Source organism: Ovis canadensis, chromosome 17 (genome assembly GCF_042477335.2).
Source record: "Ovis canadensis isolate MfBH-ARS-UI-01 breed Bighorn chromosome 17, ARS-UI_OviCan_v2, whole genome shotgun sequence".
NCBI classification, from domain to species: Eukaryota; Metazoa; Chordata; class Mammalia; order Artiodactyla; family Bovidae; genus Ovis; species Ovis canadensis.
In genome coordinates, this window is record NC_091261.1 from 64,863,583 (window position 1) to 64,876,363 (window position 12,781).

The 12,781-nt window shown below is 44.6% G+C and overlaps 2 protein-coding genes across 13 annotated transcripts in view; one reads left to right on the forward strand and one right to left on the reverse strand.

Moving 5' to 3' along the window:
- The window catches only part of TCTN1 (tectonic family member 1), a 30,553-nt gene extending 20,441 nt beyond the window's left edge, over positions 1-10,112 (forward strand). The window contains exons 8-15 of one of the 3 annotated variants that reach the window (XR_011249957.1): positions 1,521-1,664; positions 2,200-2,325; positions 2,722-2,807; positions 3,433-3,573; positions 6,236-6,398; positions 8,446-8,571; positions 9,008-9,496; positions 10,021-10,112. Coding sequence is in view for 2 of the 3 variants with exons in the window: in XM_069557845.1 (XP_069413946.1) it covers positions 1,521-1,664; positions 2,200-2,325; positions 2,722-2,807; positions 3,433-3,573; positions 6,236-6,398; positions 8,446-8,571; positions 9,008-9,151 (930 nt within the window). In the remaining variant the exon portion in view is untranslated. Of the gene's footprint in view, positions 1-1,520; positions 1,665-2,199; positions 2,326-2,721; positions 2,808-3,432; positions 3,574-6,235; positions 6,399-8,445; positions 8,572-9,007; positions 9,497-9,547 lie in introns of all 3 variants that reach the window. The other 2 variants (XM_069557845.1, XM_069557846.1) reach the window with 2 other exon arrangements.
- A 41-nt stretch (positions 10,113-10,153) lies between these two features.
- The window catches only part of HVCN1 (hydrogen voltage gated channel 1), a 31,864-nt gene continuing 29,236 nt past the window's right edge, over positions 10,154-12,781 (reverse strand). For all 10 annotated transcript variants that reach the window (XM_069557852.1, XM_069557855.1, XM_069557853.1 and 7 more), the window contains 2 exons: positions 10,793-10,905; positions 10,154-10,465 (listed from right to left, as the gene is read on the reverse strand). In XM_069557852.1, coding sequence (XP_069413953.1) covers positions 10,400-10,465; positions 10,793-10,905 — 179 coding nt within the window. In that variant the 3' untranslated portion in view covers positions 10,154-10,399. The remainder of the gene's footprint in view (positions 10,466-10,792; positions 10,906-12,781) is intronic.

Here is a 12,781-nt window from a genome sequence, read left to right on the forward strand (position 1 = left end):
GCACGGTGACAGCCTCGCGCAGTTCTTGCCGCTTACACTCTTCTCTCAGTCTTTACAAAGCTAGTTTAAACTGAGCCCTTCGCTTTCTGCCAGTCACACCCACATTCCACGGGGATGGCACTTGCTTGGCCTTCCAAGGTGTGCGCTTGCTTGGAACACAGTATATCATTGCTGAATCAGGGCATTTCAGATAAAGGAATCCATGGTTATCTTTTGATGACTTTCTTAAGAGCTAATTACCCTATAGCTAATTAACCGGTAGTGTGGAACTCCTGTTATTCAGAGGACTTTCTTTGTGGTGACTGGAGTTGCCAACCTGCAACTCTGTCGCATGACAGCTCACCTTTGCTTTTGAACAATATCATGTTCTTGTATTAGAGGTTTGACTGTCAAGGGACAGTTGCAGGTCTTCTTGGTCATGGGAACAGAGACATAAGAACTACCTGTTTATCTATAAAATGACAGCTTAAATACTTAGTAATTTTGAATTATAATCAGCACAGTACATGGTTGAGGGCAAAGTTCAAAGCAATATAAACAAATGGACGCAAGTTAGGTTCCCTCCTAAACAGTGTGTATAAGCTGGGTCAAGCATATATTCAGAGAGGCGGTGAGCGTTTAGGAGGATGGATTCTGGGACTCTGTGAAGAATGTGTACATGTGTGTAGAGAGCAAGTGCATCTGTCAGTAGGAGCTGTGGTTGGAGGCGAGAGTGTACCTGTGCCTTTGATGGCATGATGGGAGGTGTGGTGTGTGTTTGGGATATAATTCACTTACCATAAAACTTACCATTTTAAAGTGTACAATGGGTTTTGGTATATTAGCAAGGTTATGCAGTCATCACCATTATCTAATTCCAGAACATTCTCACCACCCCGGAAAGAAACCCTGTGCTCATTAGCTGTCACTCTTCATTCTACCCCAGCCTTCTCCCCCTGCCCCTGGCAACCACTGTTTGTACTTTCTGTCTCTATGGATTTGCCTGTTCTGGACATTTCATACAGATGGGATCATACAGTACGTGGTCCTTTGTATCTGGCTTCTTTCACTTAGCACCGTGTTCTCAGGATTCATCTATGTTGTTGCACGTGTTAGTGCGTCATTCCTTTTTATGGGTGATTCTCTTTGTGGACAATATCCTTTTGTAGGGCTAGATCACCTTTTATTTGTTCATTCATCAGTTGATGGACATTGAGGTTATTTTCAGTTTGGGGCTGTTATGAATGCTGCTGTGAACATTTGTGTGCATGTTTTTGTGTGAACGTTTTCAGGGGTAATCACTTAACATTTTGGTTACATCCATCTCAGATATTTTCTATGTGAATGTGTGCATGTATTTACATATAAATAAATATTTGTGTTTTTGAAAGTGTGGAATTCTAGTATGCATATTGTTCTATACTGTGCTTTTCCCTCCTTGGCAGTGTATCTGGAGGTGTGTTTCAAGTTTTACAGTATTTTTACCCATTAACTTCCTCTGTTCAGGTGTGTGTTTGGTAACCCAGGACTTTACTTTGCAGGTCCCTATCACAGTTCAGTCCATCGTCATTCGATCTCTAAATAAAACACTAACCCGAGTGGAAGACACGGAAATACTGAGGGTATCAAAGCAGGGTGTTGTTGAGGCGGGGCATGTTGAAATCTGCACTAACGTCGTTCTTGAGGTAGGCACCCAGTTTGGCTTTGAAAGTTCACTGTCTGTGGCCGGCTCAAGCCAGGTGTGGTCCTGAGGGGTAACTGGCCACCCTCTGGCCCATCCGATGGTATTGCTTTTCTTGTCTTGGCCTCCTGCATGCCTTTATTCTGTCTCATCAGAGGTTACTTCTTTGTCCCTGAAGTAATCACATGTGATTTTTTCCACAAACCTCATAACTTACAAGCATACATCATAATTTGTTGCTACTGCTGTTGTTTTAACACATTTATCTGCAGAGATAGGCTGTTTACATTCTGCTCCGGCCAGTTGACTTGTACCTTCTATGATTGGGCATGGAAAGGCTCAGATGCCCCTGTCAGTGGGGGCTGGTGCTGAGCTAATACCTCCCATAATCCGGTTGGACAGGAGAGACACGCTTCTCTCTCTGCATGAGAAGTGGGAAGGGATAGCCTCCTAATGTATATTTTTTTAATGTGAGTTATTAATACAGCTATGGAAACATATTGGGAACAGAGGTATCTGAAGTATCCTTTTGTTTTTAGGTGACATACAGCCTCACATATACAGATGCAGGTGAGGTAATAAAAGCTGATCTCTTTCTTCTTCTGGGAGCAGTGAGCAGTGCAATGGTTCCACTCCAGCAAAAGTTTGAAATTTATTTTATTCAGGTAAGTTTGATCAGTTTTCATATAAGTATCAATAATTGCCAAGTATAAAGAAATGATGAATTAGTGAAAAAAAAATCTCAAATTAGAAGTATTACTACAACCATTTGTTTGGAACAAAGGGCTCACATGTAGCCTGTGGAAGCTTGTCACAAAATCCAGCCAGAGTCCTTGTGTCTTTTCCACTTGGGAGTAAGCTTCTCCTCCCTGTGAGCTTGTTCTTATACAGCATGATGTACGCCTACACTCCAGAGATATATTTATAGTTCTGAGTAGGGGGAGAAATTCTTTCATTGGCTGGTAATCCCAGATTTCATTATGAAAACCATTTCATTTTCCCTCTGCCATTTCCTTATTAAAATGAGAATTACTTGGGGGCATTTCTGCACTCTCTTGCAGCAAAACACAAAGCCAGTTCCTCTCAGTGGAAACCCTGGTTATGTGGTGGGGCTCCCGTTAGTTGCCGGATTCCAGCCTCAGAAGGGGTATCCTTTTTGGATCTATAGAGAAGCTTCATTTCCCTGTCCGTGCATGTGGGCTGCACTTCTCCTGATTGCTGAGGGTCCTGAAGGCTGGAGAGGCTGGTCTCGGCCAGAGCTGCCTTCAGGGGGCTTGGCCTGCATAGCAGGCAGGGCTGTGTGGAGCCTGATGGGGTGGGACAGCGTGGCCCAGGGGACTGGCAGTGTCTTACAGTGAAAGCCTTCAGACAGAAGGGTTGACAGACATTTAGAGGTATTTGATTTTACACTTAAACTGAGACTGTTAAATTAGTGGTTTTGAAAATGTGGAATTAATTTTGAAGGGCCAGTTTCTGAGAATTTTTCTTCTGAGGCTCTCCTAATCAAGGAACAGTTACAACTATTTTTCCTTCTCCTGGGAAATAACTGTCAAAATCCCCAAGGCCTAGAGAAGGGATATTTGGGTCTCACTCAGATCTCGTCAGAGGAGGCAATGGCACCCCACTCCAGTACTCTTCCCTGGAAAATTCCATGGACGGAGGAGCCTGGAAGGCTACAGTCCATGGGGTCTCTGGGGGTGTCACACACGTGACACCATCTCCTAAGAATCTGCTGCTTCAGTACCGGGCAACTCCCTTAACCTTCTGTGAATGTCTGGGATCATTCAGACCACGAATAGATATGGACAATTTACTCTTCTTCGTAGCACAACTGAGCAAGACTGCTTAGCAGTAGAGGGGATCCGGGCCCCGGTATTATTTGGTTACAACATGCAGTCTGGCTGTAAACTCAGGTAAGAGAGTAACTTGCTTCTGTTGGAGCCTATTTTCATTGATAAAAAAACCCACAAAAACATTCTTACTCTTCCCATTGTTTTCCTTGTGTTCTCCCACTGTACCTTTATATATATATATATAATTTTTATTGGAGTATAGTTGATTTACAATGTTGTGTTAGTTTCAGGTATACAGCAAAGTGAGTCGTTATACATATATCCCATCTTTTTAATTTTCCCATGTAGGTCATTACAGAGTATTGATTAGAATTCCCTGTGCTATACAGTAGGTCCTTGTTAGTTATCTAGCCCTTCTCATTTTAATCAAAACTCTGCATCAGCGGACAACCTCATTAGCATATTATTACTGGGTAGCAGCAATAGTAACAATAATTTATTTTACAATGATGCGGTTTCTGGTTTTCTAATTTTAATTCTCATAACCATAAACTATTTGTCATGATTCAAAGGAAAATTGTTAAAACCCTTTTTGCTTATCAGATATGGCAGAGTAAAAATATCAAGGCTTTGTATGTTTTATCTTTTTATTGTCAAACATAATGTAAAATGTTGAACAGCTCTGTGTGGCTTGTTCTAAAGACAGCACTTCTTAACCTTCATTTTCCCTATCCCAGAATCCCAGAGGCAATCACTTTCAGCTCTTATGGTTGAGTTTTTGAAAATTTGTCCCCAAATTTTTAAATAACCCATATATAATGCTTCTTCATTTTTCTGGTTTTATGACTTTTGTTTTTATTTTTTTATTCAGGTATAAAGTTGATTTATAGTGTTTCAGGTGTAAAGCAAAGTTATTCAGTTATATTCTTTTCAGATTCTTTTCCATTATAGGTTATTATCAGAGAAGGCAATGGCACCCCTAGAAAATCCCATGGATGGTGGAGCCTGGTAGGCTGCAGTCCATGGGGTCGCTAAGAGTCAGACACAACTGAGCGACTTCACTTTCACTTTCCACTTTCATGCATTGGAGAAGGCAATGGCAGCCCACTCCAGTGTTCTTGCCTGGAGAATCCCAGGGATGGGGGAGCCTGGTGGGCTGCCGTCAGTGGGGTCGCACAGAGTCAGACATGACTGAAGCAACTTAGCAGCAGCAGCAACAGCAAATCCTTGTTTATTTTCTTATGACTATTAATTTGAGTTCCCACTATGGGAGATGAAGATTTGGCTCTTTCTCTTTTGGTCCCCTACCCCACAAGCGACTTGCTTCCCATCCTTATATCTCCCCAGGGTATCTACATCATTATTTTGGTTAGACCAGAATTCACCATTTACATTATTCTGATCGTGTTAGATTAGCATTTCTGAAAGGAGGTTCTGTGGGGATACATTTCTATAATGTCAGCAGGGGTAAGTCTGTGGTTTAATATTTTGGGAAACACCAAATTAAAGTTCAAAACATGATTCCTTACTAAGTAAGCACTTCTCAGAGTCTTTAGTAATGTCAGTGTACTTCAACGGGGACATGGGTATGTAATATTTCTCAAATGTTTGGCCATGGAACCCTTCTTGTACAGAGCTTCTCCATGGAATATAGTTTGGGAAACTTTGTTTTGGATTCATCTCCCTGGCTAACCAAAATTTCACAAAGTGAGAGACACTTTAACTTCAAATAATCCCCTTTTTGGAGAGTGAGAAAAGAAACTAGAGAGAATATGTGTATTGTTGAGGAATGTAAAAATTAAAAAAAAAACACTGCAGGTACAGTATTCTGTAATCAGAGATATTATGGGTACTAACACTGTTCTTGATGAAAGTGATAGAGGAGAGTGAAAAAGTTGGCTTAAAGCTCAACATTCAGAAAACTAAGATCATAGCATCTGGTCCCATCACTGCATGGCAAATAGATGGGGAAACAGTGGAAACAGTGTCAGACTTTATTTTGGGGGGCTCCAAAATCACTGCAGATGGTGACTGCAGCCATGAAAGTAAAGGATGCCTACTCCTTGGAAGGAAAGTTATGACCAACCTAGATAGCATCTTCAAAAGCAGAGATATTACTTTGCCAATAAAGGTCTTCTAGTCAAGGCTATGGTTTTTCCAGTGGTCATGTATGGATGTGAGAGTTGGACTGTGATGAAAGCTGAGCGCCAAAGAATTGATGCTTTTGAACTGTGGTGTTGGAGAAGACTCTTGCGAGTCCCTTGGACTGCAAGGAGATCCAACCAGTCCATCCTAAAGGAGATCAGTCCTGGGTGTTCACTGGAAGGACTGATGCTGAAGCTGAAACTCCAGCACTTTGGCCACTTCATGTGAAGAGTTGACTCATTGGAAAAGACCCTGATGCTGGGAGGGATTGAGGGCAGGAGGAGAAGGGGACGACCGAGGATGAGATGGCTGTATGGCATCACTGACTCGATGGACATGAGTTTGAGTGAACTCTGGGAGTTGGTGATGGACAGGGAGGCCTGGCGTGCTGTGATTCATGAGGTCACAAAGAGTCAGACACGACTGAGCGACTGAACTGAACACTGTAATAAAGTGAGGTATTTGGCAGATGTAACATAAAGATGTCTAATACCTGAGACAGATGCCCTTGTTTCTTATTTTTAGTACTTTTTTGTGCTAGAGAAATGTCATAATTAAACATGACCTTGACATTTATTAAGAAAAAACTGTAGGTTTGAACAATCACCTCATTTGACCTCATTCTTCTTCCCAAAAGACTGACCAAAGCTCTCACATGTCAGCTGGTGGCGCAGAAGATGAAGAGCCTCCTAAAGGGTCAGGGCTTCCCAGACTATGTGGCCCCTTTTGGAAATTCCCAGGCCCAGGATGTGCTGGACTGGGTGCCCGTCTATTTCATCACCCAGACGTCACATGTGAAGGTAAAGGGGGAGAAGCTGAAGGCCACTTGCTAGTGGTCTCCAGTGTGCACCTGCCCCTCTCACTGTGGGGAGACAGAGGCAGGGGGTACCTGTTAAGAGGGTGAGTGGCTGTGGGTGGGAGTTTGGACTTTGTTATCAGATGGGCCTGGATCTTGAATACTGATTTTGCCCCTAGTTAGCAGTGATTTAGCCAGCGATCTTACCGGTTTGAGCCTCTTTTTCCTCATAGCTGTATTACTGCCCTCAGGGCTTGTTGAGAGTTAAAATCAGGTAATATTAATGGTGCCTAGTGGTCTCTCTATAAATGGGGACCACTACCAGTCACCATCCTGTCCCTTGTTGGTGTTATGCAAGGTTTCTCTAGGTATCATGATATGATAGGTGAAGTGGACTGTTTCAGCAAGACTTCCTCCCATCTGCAGAGCTGTCCTATCCATTGTTCCCTGGTCTATAAAAGCACTCCACCCATGAGAGCTTTCAATTCCAAAGTTCCCAGAAGAGTTTAATGGAAATTGACATCCTACAAATAGGTTCCAGATCACATGTGGTTCTCCTGCCCACCTTTTTCTTTTGTCTCAGCAGTCAGAGTGTGGGCTGGCCCCGTCAGCGGAGGCGTGCTCTCCATCTTTATCCTTTAATTGCCCGGCTTTTTCATGTCACCGTTTCTTCAGGCCTCTCATTATCTGCTTAGCACATTTATAGCATGGGGACAGTGGGGTGAGGACTAGCTCACTAGCTCCGATCCCACCATCCCCACTGAGTCCCCAGCAGAGACCCGTGTTTACTCAGTCCCTGCGGTTCAGCTAAGTCTTGGCTCAGCTCTGCTGCCTCAGTGAACCAGGCAGTTTGCTCCCAGCTTCTTGCAGATGGGTTAAGATGTCCAGTTGTTACTTCTCCCTTAGAAGGGAAGACACAAGTTGTGGCGGGAGAGGCAGCAGCATGGACGCAAGCACTGTCGGGGTCTGTGCCAGTCGGGAGCTTAGAGGGCCTGGGGCAGGTTTCATCCCAGCCTTCTAGGCAGAGCCGACACGAGGGCATCTGCTGGGCTCAGGTGACACCAGCTGCGTGTTGCATCTTCTAAACAGGATATTCTTAAGGATTTTTGAGCCTGCAAATTTCTTAAGAGACAGTGCTAAGCCAAGGCATTCCACCCTTGCCTTTTCAGCCGGCACCAAATTTAGCAGGTATGCTAGCTTTGCATGCCCCAAAGAAATGTATTTTAAAAAACTTTTCATTGTGGAAAAATTTCACACATACATAGACAAAAAGTAGAATACTCCAGTGGAATTCCATCTCCTTATCAGGCAGCTTTAACACATTTGCCAACTGAAGAAACTGTAAAGACAGGAAAGAGGTCTGGAAGGCCCCCTTCATATGTTCCCCGTAGGGCTGAGCAAACAAAGATCCTGGGGCAGAGGTCTCAGGCCCAGCTCCCAGTGTCCAGGCCTGCATGGGGCAGCTCCACTGTGGCACCAGTGCCCTCGACTGAGAGTGAGAGTTAACTTCTTTGAAAACTTAAGACAGCGCCTGTATACCCCGATGTAACATCTTAATTGCCAACCAGTGAAATCAGATAAATGAAAAGAAAGGACTTGAATTTCCTCTAAGTACATTTTAACATGATATGCAGTCAGGTTTAATTTCTGACTTAATAATACTATATTCCCTTTCCTCCTCCCCCCATGCCAACTCCTTTCCTAAAGAATCTCTGAGGTAGATGTAAATGGGTGGGTGCAGTTAGACCTGTCGGCCCTGGAGGGTCCATAATTGGGGGTACAACTCCCAGGTAATGCTGGTCTCTTTAGAAACAGGAAGGGCTGGAAGAATTATGCTTTAGGTGTTAAAATTTTTTTGGAGCATTGAGTACTTTTAAAATACATGCTGCTTCTAAGCTGTTTTTATCTGAACTTCCAGAGTCTATTCATTCTCTTGTTCAGAACATTTTGTAATATGGGAAACATTTTATAATTAAAACTCTGAACTGCAGATTAAGTTTGACTTAAGGTTGTATAATACTCAAATTGATTAATGGCATATTATTGTACAGGAATCCTGCCAGCTCCCAGTGGCTTTGATGGTAGAAGTGAAGTGGACTAAATACGGATCCTTACTGAACCCACAGGCCAAAATAGTCAATGTAACTGCAAATCTAATTTCATCTTCCTTTCCTGAGGTAGGCCTAATGTTAAAGATACAAGACTCAAGGCCAGACAAAACTCAGCTGTGATAGGTGAAATTTATTATTTTGTAAAAAATAATTAAAATTTAAACAATCTGGATTCTTAGAACAATCTAGCAGTCATCGTTTACTTAGAGGAAAAGCCTCCACTGAACAAAATGGTTTTGTTCACATTTGCATTCTTGTTTAGATTTGATCTTTAAAATTCTTGTCAGAATTGAGTTGTGCATGACATCAGTGTGTGAGGGACAACCTGAGTGAAAACTGTCTCTCTCCTCTGAGTTAGTGACTGATGAGCCCTCCATGTACCTATCAGATTCATGAACTGACAGCTATTGGGTGAGGAAGGGCATGGAAGCTTGTCCCATCTTTGTTATCCTGATAGCACACTGGAGGGCAGGGCTTGCATTATTCTGATTTTGTATTACAGACCAACTCAGGAAATGAAAGGACGATTCTTATTTCCACTGCGGTTACTTTTGTGGATGTGTCTGCCCCTGCAGAGGCAGGCTTCAGAGCTCGGCCAACCATCAACGCCAGGCTGCCCTTTAATTTCTTCTTCCCATTTGTTTGATGTAAGTCGTTAAATAAGGAAACTACACCATATCTGCAGAATTCAGCACGTGTGGGGCCCACGGCCCCTCGGAGACATCCCACTTTATTATAACCCTTGAGATTGCCCCCAGACCAGCACACTTCCTTTCCACTCGCTTCCCTCCTCTCGTCTCCCTTCGGGAATGTCCTTCTAGTTGGTCTGACATTAGAAGGAGGCATGATCTGGTCTTAGCCAGTTCCAGTACTCTCAACACATAGGTCATATGTGGAAACCAAGTTGCACCTTTGAGAAGACACGAGGACAGACCTTCAAGTAGTGCAGGCGTTGAGGGTTTATCCAGTTTATTCATCCCCTGCTTTAAATGTGAGTTATTTTTAAAATATTATTTTTCATTCAGGTTTTCTTCCTTTTCAGGTCCTGCTGAAATGTGTACAAAAATAGCAAATTGTTTAAAATCATGCGAGTAGAGGACAAGGCCTCACAAGAGGATCTTCCCCCAAATGTCATGTTAATTACAGTGGCGTCTTGGGTCTAATTGCCACTTCTGTACCAGGCACCGGAGCTAGCTTGCTCTCCAGTTAGTGGGCTGGTCTGGGATGCCACCAAGTGATTCCCAGCAGATGAAGCTGGAAGGATCTAGTAGGAGGGCCCGAGGGAAGGAGAGAGTTTATTTTATACATTAGTTGTACAGTAACTGAGGAAAATGTTGTCAGGTGGCAGAACTAGGTGGAGCCAGCTAAAAGCTGGAGGATGCAGAGGAGGGGGCTGGGTACTCGAGAATGGCCTCCTTGGGGGAAATTGTGGTTAGCTATTTAGAACAGCTTGGACATGTAAAAGACTTCTAGAAAGTGCTGATAGCTAAGATAGCTTTCTTTTTTGTTTTTCAGAGTGCTCATATGAAAGGATGTACTGATCCCTCAATATACATGTGAAAAGTGAAAACTGTACGTTTGATGAGATTAAATTTTATATACAGCTAGTAATTGTCCAGCTTGTTCATTTTCAAGCAAGAGTAAAGTGTTCCAACATGAGAAAAAATATAGTTTATGATACATTTGTTACACAGTGTGGGGTGGGACATTCTCAGTCACACCAAGGAAGAAATAGAGCCTGTAAAAGGCTGTGTCCCCCAGGATCCGAGCCAGCAGCAGTGAGGCAAAGCCATCAAACCAGAGCTCTCCCCGACATGGCCCCAGAGGGGCGGCTGTCTTCCTTGTCACAAGCCCATGAGGCAGGTCTTCCCTTTGAGCTGGAGAAGGTGTGCGTCTAGTTCACCTCCCCGAGAAGTCCGTGCTGTCTCAACAGCTTGTTAAGTCTCTCAATTTCTTGTTCCTGTTATTACAAAAGCAGACAAATAACCGAATTTACCTTCTGAGCCTCCCCAGGCACATACTGGGCCACAGAGCTGAATGAAAACCACACTCCTCATGGAAATCACTTAGTCGGGGCCCAATAGTGACAGCAGAGAGGAGAGACACTAGAGGAGGGGGGTTCCTGGCGAACCTGCAGGGGTGGAGGCAGTGCCTGACCTGAGTCTGAAAGGACAAGGAAGCCTGACGCAGGGAAGGCGGGGCCCTGGGCTAACAGCCCCACGAGAGCAGAGGCCTGGCTGGGAGAGAACAATCTGTAAACAGGGTGTTTTCCCAAGCGCCTTCTTACCTTCTCAGAGCAGCTGAATTCAAGATGCTGTATCTTGGTGGCCAGTTGTATGTTTATCTGTTTTAACCTTAACAGTTGCCGTTCTGAACGTGTCTTAACCGAGATAATTATCCCTGAAAAATAATGGTGAGGGTCTCCATGATACCAGTTTCTGATTTAACCACCTGGGAAAAAACCCTGTATTCCTTATAAATGTATACAGTTGGGAAGAGCAGTGACAAGTAAAACAATCATGGCTTAAAGGCATCATAACTAGGAGGGTCAGGTTTTTCATTTCTGAGCTACTCAGTACCCAGCTGAGACATACTTCTTCAGCTTGCCTGGTGTGAAAAATCCTTAAAAATAATCACTGACCAGATGAGGGTTAAGCTCCTTAAGGGACCTTGTTCATAACAGTTCTGCTACTTAGCAGCAGTTGCTCAGGAGGCACCAAGTACCAGTCTGGAAATGCTCAAGCTTGGGGTTGTCACTCTCCCCACTTTCTGCCTCCAGGGCTATGGCCAGTTTAGTTGTCAGGCACTAACCTGAACCCTGGTTGGGGCAGGGCACCCTGATGCCCACACCACAGTGGGGACAGAGCTCCCCAATGCCCACACCACAGGGGGCACAGAGCTTCCCCGATGCCCACACCACAGGGGGGAAGAGCTCCCCAATGCCCACACCACAGTGGGGACAGAGCTCCCTGATGCCCACACCACAGTGGGGATGAGGCCTTAAAGCCTGTGCTGCAGTGGGGCTATTCTGCCCCCTTCCAAGTGTGAGTGACCGAGTCTGGACCATCACCCATGTATGTGGTGCCCACTAGGCCTGGAAGCAGCCATTCCTGGTTCACAGTGTTCCTGGCTGTCCCACCGAGTCTGGTTTAGCCTATGTTCAGTCATGCTGAAATCTGATAGCAGTGTAATAATGGGCAGTAGCTAGTCCTCCTACACCTCGCAGCCATTTTTTTTTTTAAGACAAAATGAACACTTTTCATAACAGTGTGATGTGAAGAGTGCTGGGTAGTAGCTGGTTCACGAGTCATTTATAGTCTGTCAGAGTCTAGCTACCTCACATAACCTTTGCACACAGTATGTTTCTGTCCAAAAAAAATCAGTCAGCATAAGCATCTTCCACATTATCCGAAAAGCTTCCTTTATTTCCTTTGACAGAACCCAAATAAATGTTCTTAATAGGCTTTACTCTAAATCACTAGATCTGAACTGGCAGGTTCCAAAGCCCACGTGCCCGACAGAGCTGCTGCACAGGCCCTTACCCTGCTGGGTGGCACCCAACACAGAAGGTGCCTTGGGACTCACTGCCGCCTGGCAGGGGACAAGCCCACCTCCAGCAGGCCTCACTGTTGCTCACTTGGTCTCCTGACAACCACCCACAGCCCATCGGCTTGGGCCCTAGTCCAGGGATTCCCAAACCTGCTGGACACCAATCACCTGGGAGTGCTTCACAAACAGACACCCCGCCTGGGCTCCTCCACACCAGACTTGCCACTTAGAGCGCTGAGAGTGATTCTGACGCGGCAGGTCCACAGACGAGCATTCACTAACAGCTGAACCACTGACCAGTCACTGAGTCCACATCAAATCACAACACAAACAGCTGCTCTGAAACAGGCTCCCCACACCAGCAGGGAGTGTGTGAGGAACAGGACCTGTGCCTAAAATCCGAGAAAGTGGTGTTTCCCCCAGCGTGTTCTCCAGAGCCAGAGTCTACAGCAGGCTGACAGGTGTTATTTCCTCCCAGTGTCAACTTGGAAAACAACTACGGTTCTCAGAGCCTTCATCGTGCTCGCTCGTGTTGTGATTTTCTCCAAGCCAGCAGAATCTAATGTACAGTATTTCTCAGCTTCCTTGCTCCCTTCCCTGATGGCTTCCCTCCCAGGGTGGGATGGGGTTTGATAAAACACTCTTCAGGAAACACCTCGTGAGAAACAAAAGTACTTTGGCAACAGATCAGGGATTGGTCTATAACCCTTTTTTTTTTATAACCCTT